The sequence below is a fragment of the Scyliorhinus torazame genome, chromosome 5 (assembly GCF_047496885.1).
Source record: "Scyliorhinus torazame isolate Kashiwa2021f chromosome 5, sScyTor2.1, whole genome shotgun sequence".
Taxonomy (NCBI): Eukaryota; Metazoa; Chordata; class Chondrichthyes; order Carcharhiniformes; family Scyliorhinidae; genus Scyliorhinus; species Scyliorhinus torazame.
In genome coordinates, this window is record NC_092711.1 from 90676304 (window position 1) to 90698081 (window position 21778).

Here is a 21778-nt window from a genome sequence, read left to right on the forward strand (position 1 = left end):
TTGGCTGATCAGTAGCTGAGTGGGAATAGGGTCGATGGGAGAGACACTAGAGAAAGCTGTGGGTTTAGGGCTCGGGAAAGTATGAAATTTAGAGACAGTTTGGTCCGGTGGGCTCGTGGAAGGGAGGGAAGCAGCAGAGGCAGCTGATCGGATTTACTAAATCTCAGTTACAAAGAAGCTCCTCACACTTCTTGTTGGAGATGAGGATGGAAGAGACAGGGGAGAGCGAGAGTACTTCAAAAGGAACTAACTTGGGTCAGAGATATTAAAAAGTTTCAACACACTGCGTATTTAACACCAATCTGATTTATTTGACTTTTAGTCAGATTATTAGCCCCTGTAAATGGGCTGGAGTTTATCATCAGCAGAAAGAGATCCAAATGAACACGATTCAGTCCTGAATGTGAGGAACAGCAAAATCCAATCACTGTCGTTACTTGTGGCCTCGTTGGTGACTCAGCAGATGGGATGAAGTGGTGAATCCCTTCCCACACTCAGAGCAGGCGAATGGTCTCTCCCCAGTGTGAATTCGCTGATGTACAGCGAGGTTAGATAATCGCCTGAACCCAGTCCCGCAGTGAGAGCACCTGAACGGTCTCTCGTCAGTGTGAACACGTTGATGGACCATCAGATTCGTAGAACTTTTATAGCACTTCCCACAGTCTGCACATTGAAACGGTCTTTCATCAGTGTGAACTCGCTGGTGACTCAGCAGGTGGGATGACTGAGTGAATCCCTTCCCACACTTGGAGCAGGTGAATGGTCTCTCCCCAGTGTGAATTCGCTGATGTGCAGTGAGGTCAGATGATTGCCTGAACCCAGTCCCGCAATGAGAGCACCTGAACGGTCTCTCATCAGTGTGAACACGTTGATGGAACATCAGATTCCCAGAATTTTTATAGCACTTCCCACAGTCTGGACATTCAAACGGTCTCTCAGCAGTGTGAACTCGCTGGTGACTCAGCAGGTTGGATGACCGAGTGAATCCCTTCCCACACTTGGAGCAGGTGAATGGCCTCTCCCCGGTGTGAACTCGCTGGTGTGTAGACAGACTAGATGACTCAGTGAATCCCTTCCCACACTTGGAGCAGGTGAATGGTCTCTCCCCAGTGTGACTGCGCCGATGAGTTTCAAGCTTGGATGGAGAAGAGAATCCTTTCCCACAGTCTGCACATTTCCACGGTTTCTCCTCAGTGTGACAGCATTTGTGGCTTGTGAGACCTGATGATCGACTGAATTCTCGTCCACACACACAACACGTGTACGGTTTCTCCTCACTGTGAACGATGCTTTTTCCTTCCATGTTCAAAGTACGATGATATTCAGGATATGATAAATTGAGGACTCTGTCAGATCCTGAAGTGATGTTAGGTTAGAGTTTCTGGACTTTGAAGCCTCCCCTTCGAACACCCTGTGAAACTGATTTAAAACAGAAAATAGGGAGTGAGAGAGAACCCACAAAAACACAAAAGGCAGGTTGTGAAATTGAGCTGAATGAATCTGGTCATTTGTGGGGCCGGCCCTGGGAAAACGCGACTATGAAAACTGCTGGATTGTTATAAAACCCAACTTGCCTCTTTGGGAGGAGCGAGAAAGAGGCGAAGAGGGATTTTGTATATCTACAAGACATATTAAGAGAGTAGTTGGCAAAGCATATTCGACCTTGAGCTTCATAAATTGAAATATTGATACTGAAACTATGCTTTAGGTGGCAAAGTGGTTAGCACTGCTGCCTCACAGCTCCAGAGGCCCGGGTTCAATTCGAGTCTCGGTGACTGTGTCTGGAGTTTGCAGTTTCTCCCCGTGTCTGCGCGGGTTTCCTCCGGTTTCCTCCCACAGTCCAAACATGTGCAGGTTAGGTGGTTTGTCCATGTTAAATTGCCCCTTAGTGTCCGAAGGTTAGTTGGCGACACTGGGTTCCGGGGACAGGGTGGAGGCATGGTCTTAAGTTGAAGGAGGGTGCTCTTTGCAAAGGCCAGTGCAGAACTGATGGGCTGAAATGCCGCCTCCTGCACTGTAAATTCTATGATTCTGCACTGTAAGAATTCTATGAAGCTCTGGTCACCACGCGTCAGGAAGGATGTGAAGTGGGCAGCACGTTGGCGCAGAACGTTAGCCCTGCTGCTTCACGGCGCCGAGGTCACAGGTTCGATCCCAGCTCTGGGTCACTGTCCGTGTGGAGTTTGCACATTCTCCCCGTGTTTGCATGGGTTTCGCACCCACAACCCAAAGGTGTGCAGGCTAGGTGGATTGGCCACTCTAATTTGCATTTAAATTCATTTAATTGGAAAAAATGAATTGGGTACTCTGAAATTTAAAAAAAAAGGAAGGATGTGAAGGTTCTTGGAGAAGGTGCAGAGGAGATTTACCAGAATGGTTCCAGCAAAGGAGGTTGAGGGGAGATTTGATTCAGGTACGCAATATTGTGGGCAGCACGGTAGCATTGTGGATAGCACAATTGCTTCACAGCTCCAGGGTCCCAGGTTCGATTCCGGCTTGGGTCACTGTCTGTGCGGAGTCCGCACATCCTCCCCGTGTGTGCGTGGGTTTCCTCCCACAGTCCAAAGATGTGCAGCTTAGGTGGATTGGCCATGATAAATTGCCCTTAGTGTTGGGTTTGGTTACTGGGTTCTGGGGATGGGGTGGAGGTGTTGACCTTGGGTAGGGTGCTCTTTCCAAGAGCCGATGCAGACTCGATGGGCCGAATGGCCTCCTTCTGCACTGTAAATTCTATGATATGCCAGATTTCCATCGGGTGGTCAAAGGAACTGTTTCCATTCACTGATCTTACAAGCAGTCGGGACACAGATTTAAAGTTTTGGGTAAAACCTGGATTGTACGATATAAGATCCTGAGGGGTTTTGACAGGGTGGATGTGCAGAGGATGTTTCCTCTTGTGGGAGAATCGAGAACGAGGGCATCACTGTTGCAAAATAAGGAGTCGCCCATTTAAGATGGAGATGAGGATTTTTTATTCTCTTGAGGGCTGTAAGACTTTGGAACTCACATCCTTAAAAGGCAGTGGCAAGAGAGTCCTTGAATATGTTTAAGGCAGAGCTGGATAGATTCTTGATGAGCAAGGAGGTGAAATGTTATCAGGGGTAGGCAGGAATGTGGAGTTGAGGTTAGAATGAGATCAGCCGCAATCTTATTGAATGTTGAGCAGGCTCGAGGGGCCGAGTGGCCTGTTCCTAGTTTGTATGTAAAAGGTACAGGAGATATGAAGTGATATGAGATATGTTTTTACACAGCGAGCGGCAATGACCTGAAACTTGCTGCCTATGAGGGAGTTTGAAAATAGACACAATGAATGATTTGATTTCAAAAGGAAATTGGATAGACATCTGAGGGAAATAAACCTACGAGGATACAGGGATAGAGCAGGAGAATGGGACTAATTGGATTGCTCCAGAGAGCTAGCATTGTCTCAATGGGCCGAATGCCCTTCTCTGTGCCATCATGTCACTGACTCTTTTGTGCAGGCTAGTTTTGTAATTTAACCCTGGGGGGTTCAGATATCACTCAGATAAATCTGTGCTACACTCCCTCCGAGGCCATTCCATCCTTCCTCAGGTTTGTTGCCCAGAACTGAACACAGTTCTCCAGGTTTGGTCTAACCAGGGTTTGTGAATCTCGAGGCTTTTCCAGTCACACTGAGACCTGAAATCTTCCCTCACAGACAGAACAGACAAACCTTTTACCTTCCACACCTAGATGCTGCTGAAATTCAGTTTTTAATGAATTGAATGACTGTCAGATCACGTTGTGATGTTTGGTTTGCGTTTCCCGCCTGTTCAACCTCCACTTCCAGTATCCTGTAAATTTACAGAAACCTCACTGTCAGTTTACTTTCCTTGCCAACTTTGATTAAATGTATTCCTGGAGGTTTGATCACATGACCTGCCACCATCCTCCAGCCATTAATCGGTCAACATATCCATCCTTGTGACACACTGCCTTCCTCGGCCAATTGGGAAGCAAAAGGACTGGGTACCTTACAGGACAGTGATCGACTGTCAGCCAAACAACCTTTATCCCATTTTCAATATTTTAATGTCCGCTGAAGAGAAATGCTCAAAGAAAATTACCAAAAAATGTTTTTGACTGTCTTAATGATTTCCCTGCTTTGACTCTCACTAAGGCAGAAGGTAAAATTTGAATTCATTGAATGTCTACGGATGACCATGAAACCATGGTAAGAAGTCTTACAACACCAGGTTAAAGTCCAACAGGTTTGTTTGAAATCACGAGCTTTCGGAGCGCTGCACCTTGCTCTGGTGGATGAAGTGGTATGTTCTAGAAACATATAGAGACAAAGTTGATACAAGACGATACTTTGAATGCGAGCATTTGCAGGTAATTAAGTCTTTACAGATCCAGAGAGAGGGGTAATCCCAGGTTAAAGAGGGGAACACTTCAGCAGTCAAGGGCATTCAGCCTCTGATCTCCGGGTAAGCATTCTCCAAGGCAGCCTTCAGGATGTGCGACAACGCAGAATCACCGAGCAGAAGCTTATAGCCAAGTTTCGCACACGTGAGTACGGGCTCAACCGGGACCTTGGATTCATGTCGCATTACATTCACCCCCCACCATCTGGCCTGGGCTTGCGAAATCCTACCAACTGTCCTGGCTTGAGACAATTCACACCAGAGGAAGGAGCAGTGCTCTGAAAGCTAGTGATTTGAACCTGTTGGACTTTAACCTGGTGTTTTAAGACTTCTTACTGTGCTCACCCCAGTCGAACGCCGACATCGCCACATCATGAAACCATGGTCATCTTCGATGGTCAGCACGGTAGCATAGTGGTTAGCACAGGACTGACCGAGCGGCTGGGCCTCCAACCAATCAGGGTGAATGGGAGGCGGAGCAAAGCCGGCGCTCTCGCCCACTACGCATGCGCTCCGACGCGTACTTCGTCCACTCGGGCCTGTCTCGGGTAAAAGCCCGAGCAGCATTCGCCGACTCCACTGCCGTGTCCGAGCTCCGTATTCGGGGCTGAGGGCCTACACGGAATGTTTATGAAGCCTCCCGACCCCTCAACCGGCTCTGTCCATCCCTCATGACTTACCGAGCGGGATCTGACCAGTGGACGATTTCCACCCTACTGCCTGAATCCTGCGCTATCATTGGCACTGCGCATGCTCCAATTCACGTGGGCGACCTCGCTCTGCCCCGCCCCTCATTCACTCCGATTGGTTGGAGGACCAGCCGCTCCGCTCGGTCCCCCAGTCACGTCCCCTCTTCCTATTGGACGACCTGCCGTCAATCATTCCCAGGGCATGGTGAGCTGGAGCATGCGCAGTGCCGATGCTGCACTCGGCCGGGAGGTTTCACTGAAACCCGGTGGAGGCCCCGAACCCCAATAAGAAGTTTCCGGGTCCGGGTTTGCATCGAGCGGCGGGACAGCTGCGGCCTGCTCCCGGTGACAGGCCTGAGTTAACGGCCGCCGTCTTTATAGAGGCTGCAAACCCGCAGGGGGCAAAACATCAGAGTTTGTTGTGAAACCAATGGGATATTGTAAAACAGGAGGTCAGGGTTACAGTCAACAACAACAACTTCTATTTATATAACACCTTTAACATCATAAATCATCCCAGTCAACCTCACAGGAACATTATAAAACAAAGTGAGACACCCAGAAACAACAGGAGGTATTAGGGCAGGTGACCAAAAACTTGGTCAAAGAGGTGAGTTTTAAAGAGTCTGAAAGGAGGTGAGTGAGGTGGAGATGGGGAGGTTTAGGGAGGGAATTCAGTGCTTGGGGCCGAGGGAACTTAAAACCATGGTGGAGTAATTAGAATCGGGGGTGTACAAGAGTCCAGGATCAGAGCTGTACAGATATCTCAGGGGGTTGTGGAGCTGGAGGAGATGGCAGACACAGGGAGAGACGAGGCCATGGAGGGATTTGAAAACAAGGGTGAGAATTGACTGGGAGTGAATGCAAGTCTCGGAGCACAGGGATCATAGAGGAAAGGAACTTGCTGTGAAGTAAGACATGGGGAGCAGATTTTTGGATGGCTTTAATTTGCAGAAGTAGAATGTGGGAGAGCAGCCAGGTGTGTAATGAAATTGTCGAATCGGGAGGTGACGACAGTAAATTGCCTTCGTATCTAAAAAGGTTAGGGGGGGTTACGGGGCTAGGTGGTGGTGTGGGCTTAGCTAGGGTGCTCTTTCCAAGGGCCAGTGCAGATTCGATGGGCCGAATGGCCAGCTTCTGCACTGTAAATTCTATGAGGTCAGAAGCTCCTATTGGATCAAGTGTGAAACCAAGTTTACAAAGAGACTGGCTAAGTCTCAGACTGTTGTGAGGGAGAGGGATAGAGTTGGTATGTCAGGAATGGAGATTGGAGCAGGGACCGAACAGTGTGTTCAGTCTTCTCCATATGTGATTGAAGTTATTTAGTCAGCAGGAAGAGAACCAGAATGAGCCCTGAGTCTGATATCCGGTATAACTTAGTTCGAGAGGAAGAACAAAGGAAACCCAGGAAGGTTTGGAGAAACAACCTTTGCGATTGCTCATCAGATCTCCACACAGTCAGTTCTGGACACAAGGTTCACATCTGTTATTCTAATTGGTTAGTCAGGGTAATTCAGATTAATGTCTGTCACAAGTCATGAAGGAAGTGACTTATGAAGCATATTCTTACCTCTAATTATATAACATTGGTAAAAGGATACAGAAATAATGATCTAATACTTTATTTGGATTTCAGCCCAGGGAGGAGGGAGAGTGTGTGGGACGGGGATTTGCACCTTTGGGGACAGAAGAGAAAAAAAATGTTCCACAGAAACTGGAATTGTCTGTTCTGAATTTCTATCTTGTACTGATTGTGTGACCTTTGTAAACTCCTATTCCAGGGCATTAGGAGAGGATTTTTAAACAGGAAACAAACCAAATATCACATTAAGATCCGACAGTGTCACTTAATTGATCAGGACCTGAATATTCTTAGGCTATGAATGTGGAATGAAAAATGTTTGTTCTGTTTGTGGGAAAATATTTCAAACATCAGTGTGACTGGAAAAGCACCGAGACATACATGCACCCGAGTGAATGTGTTCCAGTGAACTGACTGTAGAAAGAGCTTTAACTAGTTACAGCCTGCAAAATCATACCATTCACTAAGGGGAGAAACCATACACGTGTTCTGTGTGAGGAACAAGCTTCACTTGATTGTCTAAAGAGGAAACGGACAACGACACTGACTCCATGGAGATACCATTGAAACCGTGGGGTATGATTTTCGCTTAGGGGGTTTCCAAAATGTGAGAGTTCCAGGGTTCATATCCTGGACGAGCTCTGCAAAGTGCTTGACTGGGTAGGTGATGGTGTAGTGGGATTGTCACTGGATGAGTAATCCCGAGACCCAGCACAATTCTCTGAGAATGCAGGTTCAAACCCCACCACAGCAGATGCTTCATCGTGGCTTGTATTTGAACTTGAATCCAATAAATCAGGGGCACAGTGGTTAGCACCGTTGCTTCACAGCTCCACTGTCCCAGGTTCGATTCCCGATTGGGTCACTGTCTGTGCAGAGTCTGCACATTCTCCCCATGTCTGCGTGGGTTTACTCCGGGTGCTCCGGTTTTCTCCCACAATCCAAAGATGTGCAGGTTTGGTGGAGTGGCCATGCTAAATTGCCCTTAGTGTCCAAAAGGGTTAAGTGGGGGTTAGGATTACGGGGCTAGGGTAGAGGTGTGTGCTTGAGAAGTGTGCTCTTTCCAAAGGCCAGTGCAGACTCGATGTGCCGAATGGCCTCCTTCTGCACTGTAAATTTTAAGACTGTGAGAATCAGGTCAAAGGAGCAATGGGTAAGTCTCACAGACAAGATGAGCACGATGGGAAATAGCAGGAAAAGAGGGGCAAGATGTGAGTTCAGAATGTGGACAAGAAAGGTCTTCGAGGCAGTTTTACAGAGTGGTTTAGTGGAAGAGGAGCTGTAGAATCAGCTGATCGGATTGTTTCAATGGGAGGGGTTTTCCAGCCCAGCCTGCTGGCTGGATCTTCCAGTCCCACAGATCTCTCAGTCTGCTGTTCTGATTCACTGTTTGTCTCATTGGGTTCGCTTTAGGCCTCTTGGGGTCTGTGGAAGAACTCCCGGTGCCTCATTTGCCTGATGAATTCCCTGGAGCGGAGAAACTACGACATCTTCTTTGCAGCCTTCAACATGTCATCGATAGAGACAAACATCTTGCCAAGGCCATCCCCACTACATTCCATCAAACAACCGCGCAACCTCAAACAGACCATCGATTGCAGCAAACTACCCAGCGTTCAGGAGAACAGCGACCATGACACCACCCAACCCTGCCATGGCAACCTTTGCAAGACGTGTCAGATCATCAACACGGTACCACCATTACACGTAAGAATACCACCCAACCAAGTATGCGGTATATTCTTGTGTGACTCGGCCAACGTTGTCTACCTCATACGCTGCAGCAAAGGATGTCCCGAGGCATGGTGCATTGGTGAGGCCAAGCAGACGCTGTGACAACAGACAAATGGACATCGCGCAACAATCACCAGGCAGGAATGTTCCCTTTAGCAGTAAAGGGCTTTTAGCCTCTGATCTTCGGGTAAGCGTTCTCCAAGGCACGCACGGTGGCATTGTGGTTGGCACAATTGCTTCACAGCTCCAGGGTCCCAGGTTCGATTCCCGGCTTGGGTCACTGTCTGTGCAGAGTCTGCACGTTCTCCCCGTGTGTGTGTGGGTTTCCTCCGGGTGCACCAGTTTTCTCCCACAGCCCAATGATGTGCAGGTTAGGTGGATTGGCCATGCTAAATTGTCCTTTGTGTCCAAAATTGCCCTTAGTGTCCAAAATTGCCCTTAGTGTTGGGTGGGATTACTGGGTAATGGGGATAGGATGGAAGTGTGGGCTTGGGTAGGGTGCTCTTTCCAAGAGTTGGTGCAGACTCGATGGGCCGAATGGCCTCCTTCTGCATTGTAAATTCTATGAAAAGGCGACCTTCAGGACTCGCGATAACGCAGAATCGCCGAGCAGAAACTGATAGCCAAGTTTCGCACACATGAGTATGGCCTCAAACGGGACCCTGGATTCATGTCACATTACATGCACTTGTGAAATCCTACCAACTGTCCTGGCTTGAGACAATTCACACCTCTTTAAACTGTGATTATCCCTCTCTCCAGTCGCACCGTTTTGACCTGTAAAGACTTAATTCCTTGCAAAGCCTCGCATTCAAAGTACCATCTCGCATCATTGAATTTTTCTACATATAGAACATACAGTGCAGAAGGAGGCCATTCGGCCCATCGAGTCTGCACCGACCCACTTAAACTCTCACTTACACCCTATCCCCGTAACCCAATAACCTCTCCTAACCTTTTGGGATAGTATGGCCTATCCACCTAACCTGCACGTCTTTGGACTGTGGGAGGAAACCGGAGCACCCGGAGGAAACCCATGCAGATACAGGGAGAATGTGCAGACTATGCACAAACAGTGACCCAGCGGGAAATTGAACCTGGGACCTGGCACTGTGAAGCCACAGTGCTATCCACTTGTGCTACCCTGCTGCACATATGTGTTTGTGGAACCCACATCTTCATTCATCTGAGGAAAGGAGCTGCGCTCTGAAAGCCAGTGATTCTAAACAAACCTGTTGGACTTTAACCTGGTGTTGTAAGACCTTTTTACTGTGCTCACCCCAGTCCAACACCAGCATCTCCACATCATAAATTAGAAGCATTTAATGCTTCTGCCAATTTCGAATCCGACACCTTTCGCTCGTGAGGTGAATGTGATAACCTCCATGCTACAGAAACAGCTGGAAGACCAGTACCTAATGGACCTGTGCAAGATTCAACTGCACAGTCTTGCTGCGGCTTTCAATGGTTCGGCTGGGAGGCCAGGTCACTTATTACATGAAGACAGTTGTGCCTTTAAAACAGATGTCTCAATTTGTAAGACCATAAGATGTCGAACTTATACTGTACTTTTGCATTTGTTCAGTAAATATGTAATGGAATAATGCTCTCTGTTCAATCATTAATACTTCATTCTTATCTTCCTGCAGAAAATTTCCACCAGTTTTACTCAATATTTGTTTCATTATTCAATGTTGAACATCAGTATATTTATTTGTTATATATGACTTCATTTTGAATTGAATAGCTCTCGAGTTTTCACTCTGAATAACTGAAATATACACCATTGAATTGCAAACATGACTGACCAAGAAAAGAAAGTGTTTCACTGGGTAACAGAAATCCCATGAATCTTTACTCAATATTGGTTTTGTTATTCATTGCATCAGTATATTTATCACGTGTCGTCATTTCAAACTGGATAACTCTGAAATATACACCATTGAATTGCAAACATGACTGACCAAGAAAAGAAAGCGTTTCACTTCGTAATACAGATCCCATGGTGCTTTGTTGAGCTTTTAAATAAAGTCAAATATCGTTAAATGGAAGTGAATTGAGAATTATGTGTTGCTTATATTTGGCCCCTCTGTGTTTTGGTGTGAAACATTCTGCAGCCTAAATACCGTTCAAGTGTAAGAAAGGAGGGCTGACAGCAAATCCGCACTGAGCCTGGATTTCCTCATCTCCCCGAGTGGCTTATTCTGATCCTCTGGCATTAAGGCCGAATTTTTAAAAAATGTGGTTCAGTTAAATCTCTGCCATTTCCTCGAATTCAGTGACAGTATCGTTTGTGTCTGTCTATATGAACTGTCTAGCTATGTTTCAGAGGCTGATTAAAATCTTAATCTGCATCTGGAAAGCCATTAAATTCTTTTGTGAACTGAACAAACTGCCAAGATCCGCAGTTTGTTTTTTCATGTATGGAACGATCTGTCTGGACTGTACGCAGAACAATACTTTTCACTGTACCTCGGTACACGTGACAATAAACCAAATCCAATCAAAGAAACAGTTTCTTACTAGTCTTCAGATTGAACAATGAGCCTTCTTAAAAAATATTCATTCATGGGAGGTGGGGGTCACTGGCTGGGCCAGCATTTACTGCTGTTAAGGGAAATTTACATTAGAGGTTATTCATTTAATCTCTTTATTTTATTATGTTCAATTATTAGCTTATGCCTGCAATAGTGTGGACTGCTGAGTCATTCGACACTAGCTTATGCCTGCAATAGTGTGGACTGACAACGACGGCAATCTAATTCTGCAAGGACCTGATAAGTAGGGTTAGTGGCGAGTCATTCTTTAACTGACCTACGAACACATCTTCAATGTTCCGATTAATTGCTGAGTCATTCTGTAGCTGACAAACTGACCGTTAACTTTTGAGATATCTGTTATCCTTATAATTGAAAACAGAGTTGTGAGCATTAGATAACAAATGGTTTCAGAGGAATGTGATTGGAAGCTAATTGTTGCTGGGGGGTGCCTAATTGGCCGTGTATGTAACCCCCACAAGCTAGTTAGGAACTAACCCACGTACACGTATAAAAGAGGCGAACTGCCATTGTACAATTGAGAAGGTGACCACGAGCACTGCGGAGTGCCTGGCTTTCTCCCAAAAGCTTTTACCAATAAATTGACTTGACTCCATTCTTTGGTGTGAATAAGTTATTTACCGAGGATGGGATTCTGTCTCCGGACTCGAGCAGCTGGCCACCCCTTTGAGAGAGCCGGGACAGAATAACCAAATGGTGGTAAAGACTTGAGTCAATTCATAAAAGGTTCAGTGACTGAGAGAATGAGATGGTTGGAATGTCTCTCAGACATTGGAACAACAAAGGAAATGGATAGATATTGAAAAGAAAGATAAAACTACAAAAGCAGGAGTATTGTTAGTACACCAATTGGCTGGACTAATTGAACAAATATCGACCTCTACCAAAAAATGGACTGAGGACAAAGACAAGATAAGGAAATTAGAATCTAGGGTAAGGGAATTAGAAAAAAGGGATCAGCTGTTGGAGAAGAATCATTGGGGTCTCCTTCCACCTTATGAGACAACACAACAGGGGGCAACAGCCCCCCTCCTACCTCAAGGAATACGGAAGATGTAATATGGCCCCGGTGACCAGGACAAGAACTGAGGCACAACCAAGGGCAACTTATAAACCCTTCATCCCTGGGGAAAGACAGCAAGTATGGGATTTCTTGGGCAAATTACAACCCCAAAGTGCAAATGCTAAATTTTGGACAGACTTAGATACCGTGTGGGTAGGACACCAACTGCATTTGTGGGATATTCACCAGCTGGTCAGAGCCGCGTGCCCTCAGGATAAATGGAGGCTGGTACAGGGGCCTGGACAGACCAATCACCACCAGATTGGTGTCTGGACGCAGGCATTTGGCCTCCTTGTCGAAGTGGACGCCATGGACGCCCAACAGGCGGACTTCGCCCCATTCAAAACAGCAGTACAGACTGCCCCAACTAATTGGAGTAAGATTCAACAAAAGGGAGAGGGAGCCTCTGAACATGGGGAACGATTGTTCAGGGCCTGCGATGAATGTTGAGGAATACGGAGAAGAGAAATGGCAAATAAAACAAGAAAACATTAGCGCTTATGGTAGCGGAGGTGCGACACAGCCAAATTTAAAATGTTACAACTGTGGCAGACAGGGACATTTCGCAAAGAACGGTTGAAAACCAAAGGAAACATCTGGGAATGGAGGACCCCGTTGCAGTCACAAATAGGGGACCGAGGAAAAGATAGACTGACCGTCTGCGGCCCCCATAATTAAGAGCAAAAAAGAGGGGAGGATTTATGTGTCTGCACTGGTGGGGGGCTGACAATGTGAAATGGACACAGGAGCATCTATATCAATTACTGACTTGCCCCTGCCTAACTGAAATAAAATGATTCATATAATCAGGGTAGGGGGAAGTAAAACACCCGCCTATTTAAGCGAAACCACGCTGGTGGAAATAAATAACTAGTATATACCAATGCGATTTTATGAATGTTAAAATAATGAGGGAACATTAATGGGGAGTGACTTAATGAAAGGATATGTACAATATTACAGTATGTAGATGATATACTGATAGCCTCGGAATCCAGGTCCAGACTCCAGGCAGCATTATATGTGGTGTTTAGCGAATTGAACACTGCGGGATTTAAAGTGAGTCCCAAAGAGGCGCAAAATTGGAAAAGAACGAGTGCTATATTTAGGACATCTAATCTCACAAGGACTCAAAGAAATGCCAGTAGACCTAGAGAAATAATAGGGTCCAACAGATGCTACGCCCAGCAACTGTGAGAGGAGTTAGAAAGCTTTTTCGAATTTGCAAAACTAAAGTGGGTAAATGTGTGTGTGTTCAATAAGGATTTGTGAATTTCCTTTGGTGTTTGTAGTTTTAAAAATGTTGTAATTCACAACCGAGTTTCACATCAATTAGAAGTTAATTCGGCAGCTGCTTGCAGGAAGTTACTTTGAAATTGACACGGCATAGGTCCACCTGGGTCCTAGTGCCCAATGATGACATGAAATTCAGAAGGGAAGAAAAAAAAATGATGTTTGGAATGTTAAATACATGGTCGAAGGAGCTTTAGGGAATAAAGATAGTGGACCAGAAATTAGATTAGGAGAATTACTTGCAGTATCAGGAAATGAGAATCTGATGGCAGGAAAGATTTAATGAAAATAGATGCAGGAAAAATTAAGGTATTAAAACCAATTGATAACACAGAGGAAGTTTGGGTGAAGCTACCAACTAAAACCACAGGCAAAGTAATCAGTGACGCTGGAAAAAGTAAAGACACAATTGTTCAGAATTTGGGTAAACATACAGTTGAATTAGAGAAGCATGGTGTCTGGAGCAAAATAAATTGTATCACAATTAAAACACATGACCCAATTGGTGGGAAGACTGTGAATTAAAACCCGTTAGCAGCATTGATAGGACAGATGATAAAGTTAAATGTCATGTTCGGAACTTACCTTCATAACGATCCGGTCATAATCAAAAATAAAGAAATTGAAGTAAAAGCAGCAGCAATACCCGAAATGTATCAGGGTAAGGTTTCGACCGGTTTGGATCACTGAGCGAGCAAAAGAGGAGGCGTTTGTGTTTTTTCGAATCTCACTCGGGGGTGCATGACAGAAGGAGACTTAACAGGCCTTAATTGTATGATGTACATTAATGATAAAGACAACAAACTATTCAAAAAGAAAAAGGAAAGAAATGATGGCAAAGGAAATCTGGAAGTCGTGGAGAGGGCACTTCTGGAGTATCCAAACACAAATAGAAAGTACATCTGTGCATTTCATTTTTCAGATGGAAAAAATAAAAGACATACTTGTTCGGGCGAAGAAAAGAGAACTACACTCCAGAAAAAAATATTTTAGACAGCATTGGGGGGTAACCCTTTTTGTTGATGGCTCCCGTAAATACATGGAGGGGTTACCCCGGACAGGCTGGGCAGTGGTCAATGACAGGTTAAAAACAATAAAGTCAGGAAGGACCGATGGAGGATTTCAGCACAGGTAGCAGAAATAGTGGCACTCACACAAGCCCTAAAATTATCTGAAGGAAAGGCTGTGAATATTTACACTGACAGCCGGTATGCATTCGGGGTAGTACACGACTATATGACATCATGGGGACGACGAGGATTCATAACTACAGACGGAACCCCAATCAAACACAGACAGAGGACAGAAGCCCTATTAAAGGCTAGTGAGATCCCTAGAGCAAGTTCAGTAATCAAGATCAAGGCCCACCAATGGGAACCAGGAAAGGAGGACCCTGAGTGGACACAATTTAAAGGTAATCAAGCCGCAGATAGAGCAGCACAATTCGCATTAGAACAAGAGGTAGTTGATGAACTCCCAGTAGCTGCAGCAGACCCGATAGAAAACAAAATAGATATCCAAAAGCTGCACGCGGACATCTGAGAGAGAGAGATGGACAGCATGCGGAGTCCAGAGAGGGAATGGTGGTGTGTGGAGATATAATGATAAAGTGGTAGCGCCAGAATGTATACTAAATACCCTCCTGAAATTACATCATGGACTCTCGCACGCAGGAAGGGAAGCCATGACAGCTAGTATGAAAAAGGAATGGTGGTGGAAATGAATGGGGAGAGGCATAGCCCGGTATTGCCACCGATGTGTGACCTGTGCGCAATATAATCCCGGTCGATCCATAAAAATGGGACACCAGCCCCGGCCCAAAGGGCCGTGGGAACATCTACAGCTAGACTTCACAGGACCCCTACCACCATCCCATGGGAAGACGTACTGTTTGGTGATTATTGATCAATTTACCCAGTGGGTGGAAACGTTCCTTACTTGGAATTGCACGGCCACCACGGTGGCCAGAATATTGGCAGAAGAGGTCATCCCGAGATGGGGAGTACTGCTACAAATTGATTCTGACCACGGAACACACTTTACTGGGAAAGTAATAAAAACAGTGTGCCAACTCATGGGTATTAAACAAAAATTCCACATCCCCTACCATCCACAAAGCTCTGGAATGGTAGAACGAATGAACTGAACCCTTAAAAATGCTTTGGCAAAAGCTATTCAGGTGTCGGGACTAACATGGACTGAGGTGTTACCCGTAATCCTGATGAAATTAAGGGCTACAACAAACCGGACAACTGGTTTGACCCCGTATGAATTAATGACTGGGTGGGCAATTCAACTACCAGAGAACATTATCACTGGTGGGGCCGATGTAGGTCCGCTGAAAGATAGAATCAGATGTTATGTACTGGAGCTGTGCGCCCAACAGAAAGAGATGCGTAAATCAGTAAAGGACAGTCAGGAACAATGAGACACACAGAGAGAACTTGAGACACTTCCTGACATCCGTGTTGCTGGGAGTCTAATGGTGAAAACGTTATCTGCAAAACCCGATTTTGCCCCTAAATGGAACGGGCCATACCAAGTTATAATTAGTGGCGATACTTGTGCATGTACAGACATGAGAGGGAAAGGGGTCTGGAAACATTGGACTTAACTCAAGACGCACGCAGGCGACAATTGAAACCAATATTTGAATATATGTGATTTGCTTGGCTTACAGACCCTCTCCTCTCTGACCTCCAAGCAAGCTGAACGGGAACGCGGACAGTAGCGCGCGGCCGGTATAGACTTTGGGACATTTTTTATTTAAAGTAATAAGGATGGATCTGATAAAATTGATACTGTGTTTAGGATTGCTGGGAACAGACAGTTGTCTCCATAAAAGCAAACGAGAATTGCATGTGAATACGTACCTTGTCCTATGTGTATGCAAGGGAATCAGTGGATAGTACATGATATCATAATTTACCATTCGAATGAGAAACGGAAAGCAATTTGGATGATGGAAAATGGGACACTAGACAGCCAGTGATGGACAAAGATCCTTTCGGTTACTGATGGACTGAGTTGTGTGCTGTTTCTAAGGGACATGAGGAAGCTTCTACGGTGCTGCTACCCCAAGGAAGTAAAATGCTTTAGAGGTAGTGGGACATATGGATATAGCCATTGTGTTACCTTCCTGTACAGCAACAGCTATGGTTCACGGTGATTGGACTGGAGGGAAGAACGAAAAAGGGTCTATCGGCACTGGTCTAAGATATGGATAAATTTATAATTGATTTCGGAGCATAATTTAAAATCGCGACATGAACACACAAATGACAAAGATCAGGGATATATGTTAGTCAGTACAATTAGAAGGGGGATATAAACCCTAAAAATACAGGGTCAGCTCAGAGCCAGCTCTCATAGCTCGGCCATGGGGGTCCTACCTGATGCATGGATTGATAATACTTGTCGTTATTATAATTGTATGCTGTATAATCATTGGATGCCTTAATCTATGTTGTAAGATGGCTATGGTTCGGATGATGCCAGTAGACATCACCAAGAAGACATCCCGTTCATGTACACCACCGACCCAGACGGAGAAGACGACGCGGAAAAAGGGGGTGACAAATATGATGATGTGTTTATATAAGAAATGCAAACAAGACAGCAACCGGAATAGTGTTGGTCTGAGGAATTGTTAACACAATTCTTGACCAAAAGGAGGGATTGTTAAGGGAAATTTATATTAGAGGTTATTCATTAGGAATCTCTCTATTTTATTATGTTTAATTATTAGCTTAGGCCTGCAATAGTGTGGACTGCTGAGTCATTCTATACTAGCTTACTTACCACGGCAATCTAATTCTGCACTGACCTGTTAAGTATACGGTTACTGGCGAGTCATTCTCTCAGTCACCTACTGACATCTGCCACGTTCCGATTAATTGCTGAGTCATTCTGTAACTGACAAACTGACCGGTAACTATTGAGACACCTATTATCCTTGTAATTGTGGACCAAGAGATGTGCACGATAGTTAACGGATCGTCTCAGAGGAATGTGATTGGAAACTAATTGTTGCTAGCGGGGCCTAATTGGTAGTGTATGGAACCCCCCCCCCAAGCTAATTAGGAACTAACCAAGTGTACATGTATAAAAGAGGCTAATTGCCGTTGTATAATTGAGAAGGTGACCACGAGCACTGCGGAGTGCCTGGCTGTCTCCCAAAAGCATTTGCCAATAAATTGACTTGTCTCAATTCTTTGGTGTGAATAAGTTATTTACCACTTCAACGGGGGTGGGTGCTGAGCTGAAGCCAGTATGGATCATTGCAAAATTTCTTATTTGCCCAAAGTGACTTTATTTTCCTCTTGAGAGCCTGTTTTCACCTTTACACAGACAAATGGTTTATGTATGAGTATAGAGATGCAATAGAGATGTAATTGTATCAGAGTTCAAAACATCTAGTTTCAGGATTTGTGCTCAAGACACAGCCTGGGCAGAGAGAACAGATCAGAACACCCAGCAGCTGCTATGGAAATGAGAGAGGAAATGAGCTATTCCTAGAATATTTGGTCGATTTCTTAATATGTTATCGATTATTTATTACAAATCTCCCAACGTGAGAAGGTGATTGACTTCTGAGAACTGATTTCTAGTTAACTTAGTTATTTCACAACTATAAGCTGCTAATTTCTTGATTACATACCGCTGACAACATACTGAAGCTACGAGAATGATCTGAATCAGCAGCACAAATACTTGAGCTGCCACTAAGTATAAATGTAAAACCTTTCGACTAAAATGTTGTAACGATCAACATAGATTCATCCTCCCCACATGCAGACCATCTTTCACAATTCTAAATTATTGGCATGTCATAAATACATCTGCTTCAAACAGAAGTTCATGCACTGACTTTAAAGATTCTCCAGCTCTCTGTTCACCTGCATCCACCTTGTGAATATTTTCTGAATACAAATTCCAGATCCCGCTTCACTTTAATTTTACTTCCTCTGATAGGTACTGTGCGGGGGAAGTTTTGTTACACAAAGGGTGGTGGCCTGGAATGCACTGCCAAGTGAGGTGGTTGAGGCAGATATGTTAGAGACCTTTAAGACTGATCTGGATAGGTACATGAGCAGACAGGGTATATGATACATGTGGTTGGTCTAGATAGGACACGTGACCACCGCAGGTTTGGAGGGCCGAAGGGCCTGTTCCTCGGCTGTATTGTTTTTTGTTCTATACAGGGCCCTGGTGAGGCCGTACTTGGAACATTGTGTGCAGTTTTGGTCTCCTTATCTGAGGAAGGATGTTCTTGCTCTAGAGGGAGCTCAGCGATGGTTTACCAGACTGATTCCTGGGATGGTGGGACTGACATATGAGAGATTGAATCAGTTAGGATTGTATTCGCTGGAGTTCAGAAGAATGGGGGGATCTCAGAGAAACCTATAATATTCTAACAGGACTTGACAGGGTAGATGCAGGAAAGATTTTCCTGATTGTGGGATTGTACAGAATCAGAGGTTGGAGTCTGTGGATAAGGGGTAGACCATTTAGGCGGAGATGAGGAGAAATCTATTTGACCAGAGAGTGGGGAGCCTGTGGAATTTGTTACCACAGGATATAGTTGAGGCCAATACATTGTATGTTTTCAAGAAGCAGTTAGATATAGCACTCAGGGCGAAGGGGATCAAAGGATACGGAGGGGAAAGCGGGATTAGGCTATGGAGTTGGATGATAAGCCATGATCATAATGAATGGCAGAGCAGGCGCAAAGGGCCAAATGGTCCCTTCCTGCTCCTATTTTCTACGTTTCTCTGTAATCCCTTCCCACACTAAGAGCAGGAGAATGGCCTCTCCCCAGTGTGAACTCGCTGGTGTGTCTGGAGACTGGATAAATCACTGAATCCGTTCCCACACTGAAAGCAGGTGAACAGATTCTCCCCAGTGTGAACTCGCAGATGGCTCCGCAGGCTGGATGAAGCTCGGAATCTCTGCCCACACTGAGAGCAGGTGAATGGCTTCTCCCCAGTGTGAACTCGCTGGTGTGTCTGCAGGCTGGATGACTGAGTGAATCCCTCCCCACACTGAGAGCAGATGAACGGGTGCTCACCAGTGTGAACTCGCTGATGGATCCGCAGGTTGGATAAATCACGGAATCCCTTCCCACACTGAGAGCAGGTGAACGGTCTCTCCCCAGTGTGAATTCGCTGGTGTCTCTGCAGGTTGGATGAATCAATGAATCTCTTCCCACACTGAGAGCAGGTGAATGGCTTCTCCCCAGTGTGAACTCGCTGGTGAGCCTGCAGGCTGGATAACTGAGTGAATCCGTTCCCACACTGAGAGCAGGTGAATGGCCTCTCCCCAGTGTGAACTCGCTGGTGTATCTGCAGGCTGGATAACTGAGTAAATCCCTTCCCACACTGAGAGCAGGTGAACGGCCTCTCCCCAGTGTGACTGCGTCGATGAATCTCCAGCTCCGATGGGAATCTGTATCCCTTCCCACATTCCCCACATTTCCACGGTTTCTCCATATTTTGGGTCTCCTCTTGTCTCTCCAGATTGGACTGTGTAGATCCCTTTCCACAGAGGGAGCAGGTGAATGGCTTCTCCCCAGTGTGAACTCGCTGATGTCTCGGCAGACTGGACAAATCACAGAATCCCTTCCCACACTGAGAGCAGGTGAATGGCCTCTCCCCAGTGTGAACCCGCTGGTGTCTCCGCAGGGTGGATGAATCAATGAATCTCTTCCCACACTGAGAGCAGGTGAATGGCTTCTCCCCAGTGTGAACTCGCTGGTGTGTCTGCAGGCTGGATAACTGAGTGAATCCCTTCCCACACTGAGAGCAGGTGAACGGCCTCTCCCCTGTGTGAACTCGCTGGTGTGTCTGCAGGCTGATTAACTGAGTGAATCCCTTCCCACACTGGGAGCAGGTGAACGGCCTCTCCCCAGTGTGACTGCGTCGATGAATCTCCAGCTCAGATGGGACTCTGTATCCCTTTCCACAGTCCCCACATTTCCACAGTTTCTCCATGTTTTGAGTCTCCTCTTGTCTCTCCAGATTGGACAATCAGTGGAAGCCGTGTATACACACAGAACATGTGCACTGTCTCTCCTCACTGTGAATGGTGTGATGTTTTTTCAGGCTGTGTAATAGTTGAAGCTCTTGTCACAGTCAGTTCACTGGAACACTCTCACCCAGGTGTGTGTTGTGTGGGTCTCGGTGCTTTTCCAGTCACACTCCTGTTTAAATTCATCTGAAGCCAACCGATTGGACAAACATTTCTCCTTCTTGCCGATGATATTCAGAGCCTGATGATATTCAGAGCCCGATGATATTCAGAGCCCGATGATATTCAGAGCCCGATGATATTCAGAGCCCGATGATATTCAGAGCCCGATGATATTCAGAGCCCGATGATATTCAGAGCCCGATGATATTCAGAGCCCGATGATATTCAGATCAGAAGGAATCGAGTGAGTTTGTCATATCAAGGTGTGACATTTGAGATTTCTGTCTACAATTTCTCCTCTTCCAATATCCTTTAAAAACAATTTACAAAAGCCATCAGTTAGTACAGGATAGAAATTCAGAACAGACATTTCTAGTTCCTATGGAACATTATTTCCTCTCTCGTTCTCCAAAAGCTGTAAATCTCCATCGCACACAATCTCCCTCCATTCTCACTCTGCTGGATCTAATATTCACCCTCCCAATTCTCCTGAAGGTGCTGATTCATGTTGATTGACAGATCCAAGCTCAGCTCACTGCTTCCTGACCAGGATGCAGAGATTATAATAGGAGCAAGAGTAGGCCATTCAGCCCACTGAGTCAGCTCAACTATTCAATGAGATCCTTGGCCGATCTACCTCAGCACCATTTTCCCACATGATCCCCATATCTCTTAATATCTTCAATATCTAGAAACCTATCAATATTTGTCTTGAACATAGTTGATGACTGAGGCTCCACATTCCTCTGGGGTAGAGAATTCCAAAGCTTCACCACATCCTCGAGTTAAGAGATCCCCCCTCATCTCAGCTTTCACTCTACTTTCCTACCTGATCCCCATAACCCTTAACTCCATTGTCAATAAAATATTTGTCCAACTTGTGCTTCAATATATTCAATGACCCCCAGATACAACTGGTCCCTGTGGAAGAGAAATCCAAAGACTAACAACCCTCTGAGGGAAGAGATGACTGGAAATCTATAACGTAGCTACAGTCTTATATTACAACACGAGAAATAATAATACATTCACCTTATTCCAGAACGGTAAATAATATATTAAATTTGTTCCATGTAACAACACGAGACATATCTCTGTCCATTATTAATTTGATGTGGAGATGCCGACGTTGGACTGGGGTGAGCACAGTAAGAAGTCTTACAACACCAGGTTAAAGTCCAACAGGTTTTTTTCGAATCACTAGCTTTCGGAGCGCTGCTCCTTCCTCAGGTGAATCTTCGTTTTGCGCGATCTTCCTGGAGATCCTCTCCACTTTGAGC

The 21778-nt window shown here is 45.5% G+C and overlaps 1 protein-coding gene and 1 long non-coding RNA gene across 2 annotated transcripts in view; one reads left to right on the plus strand and one right to left on the minus strand.

Moving 5' to 3' along the window:
* Positions 1-290: 290 nt before the first annotated feature.
* LOC140417788 (uncharacterized) overlaps positions 291-21778 on the minus strand; it is a 30178-nt gene continuing 8690 nt past the window's right edge. Inside the window, exons 3-5 of the mRNA XM_072501249.1 lie at positions 19103-20808; positions 10358-10411; positions 291-1369 (exon numbers count right to left, since the gene is read on the minus strand). Coding sequence (XP_072357350.1) covers positions 434-1369; positions 10358-10411; positions 19103-20299 — 2187 coding nt within the window. The 5' untranslated portion in view covers positions 20300-20808 and the 3' untranslated portion in view covers positions 291-433. The remainder of the gene's footprint in view (positions 1370-10357; positions 10412-19102; positions 20809-21778) is intronic.
* LOC140418918 (uncharacterized) lies at positions 5291-10850 on the plus strand. Its single transcript, XR_011945417.1, has 2 exons — positions 5291-5687; positions 8073-10850. It is a non-coding gene; the product is annotated as an uncharacterized lncRNA (long non-coding RNA).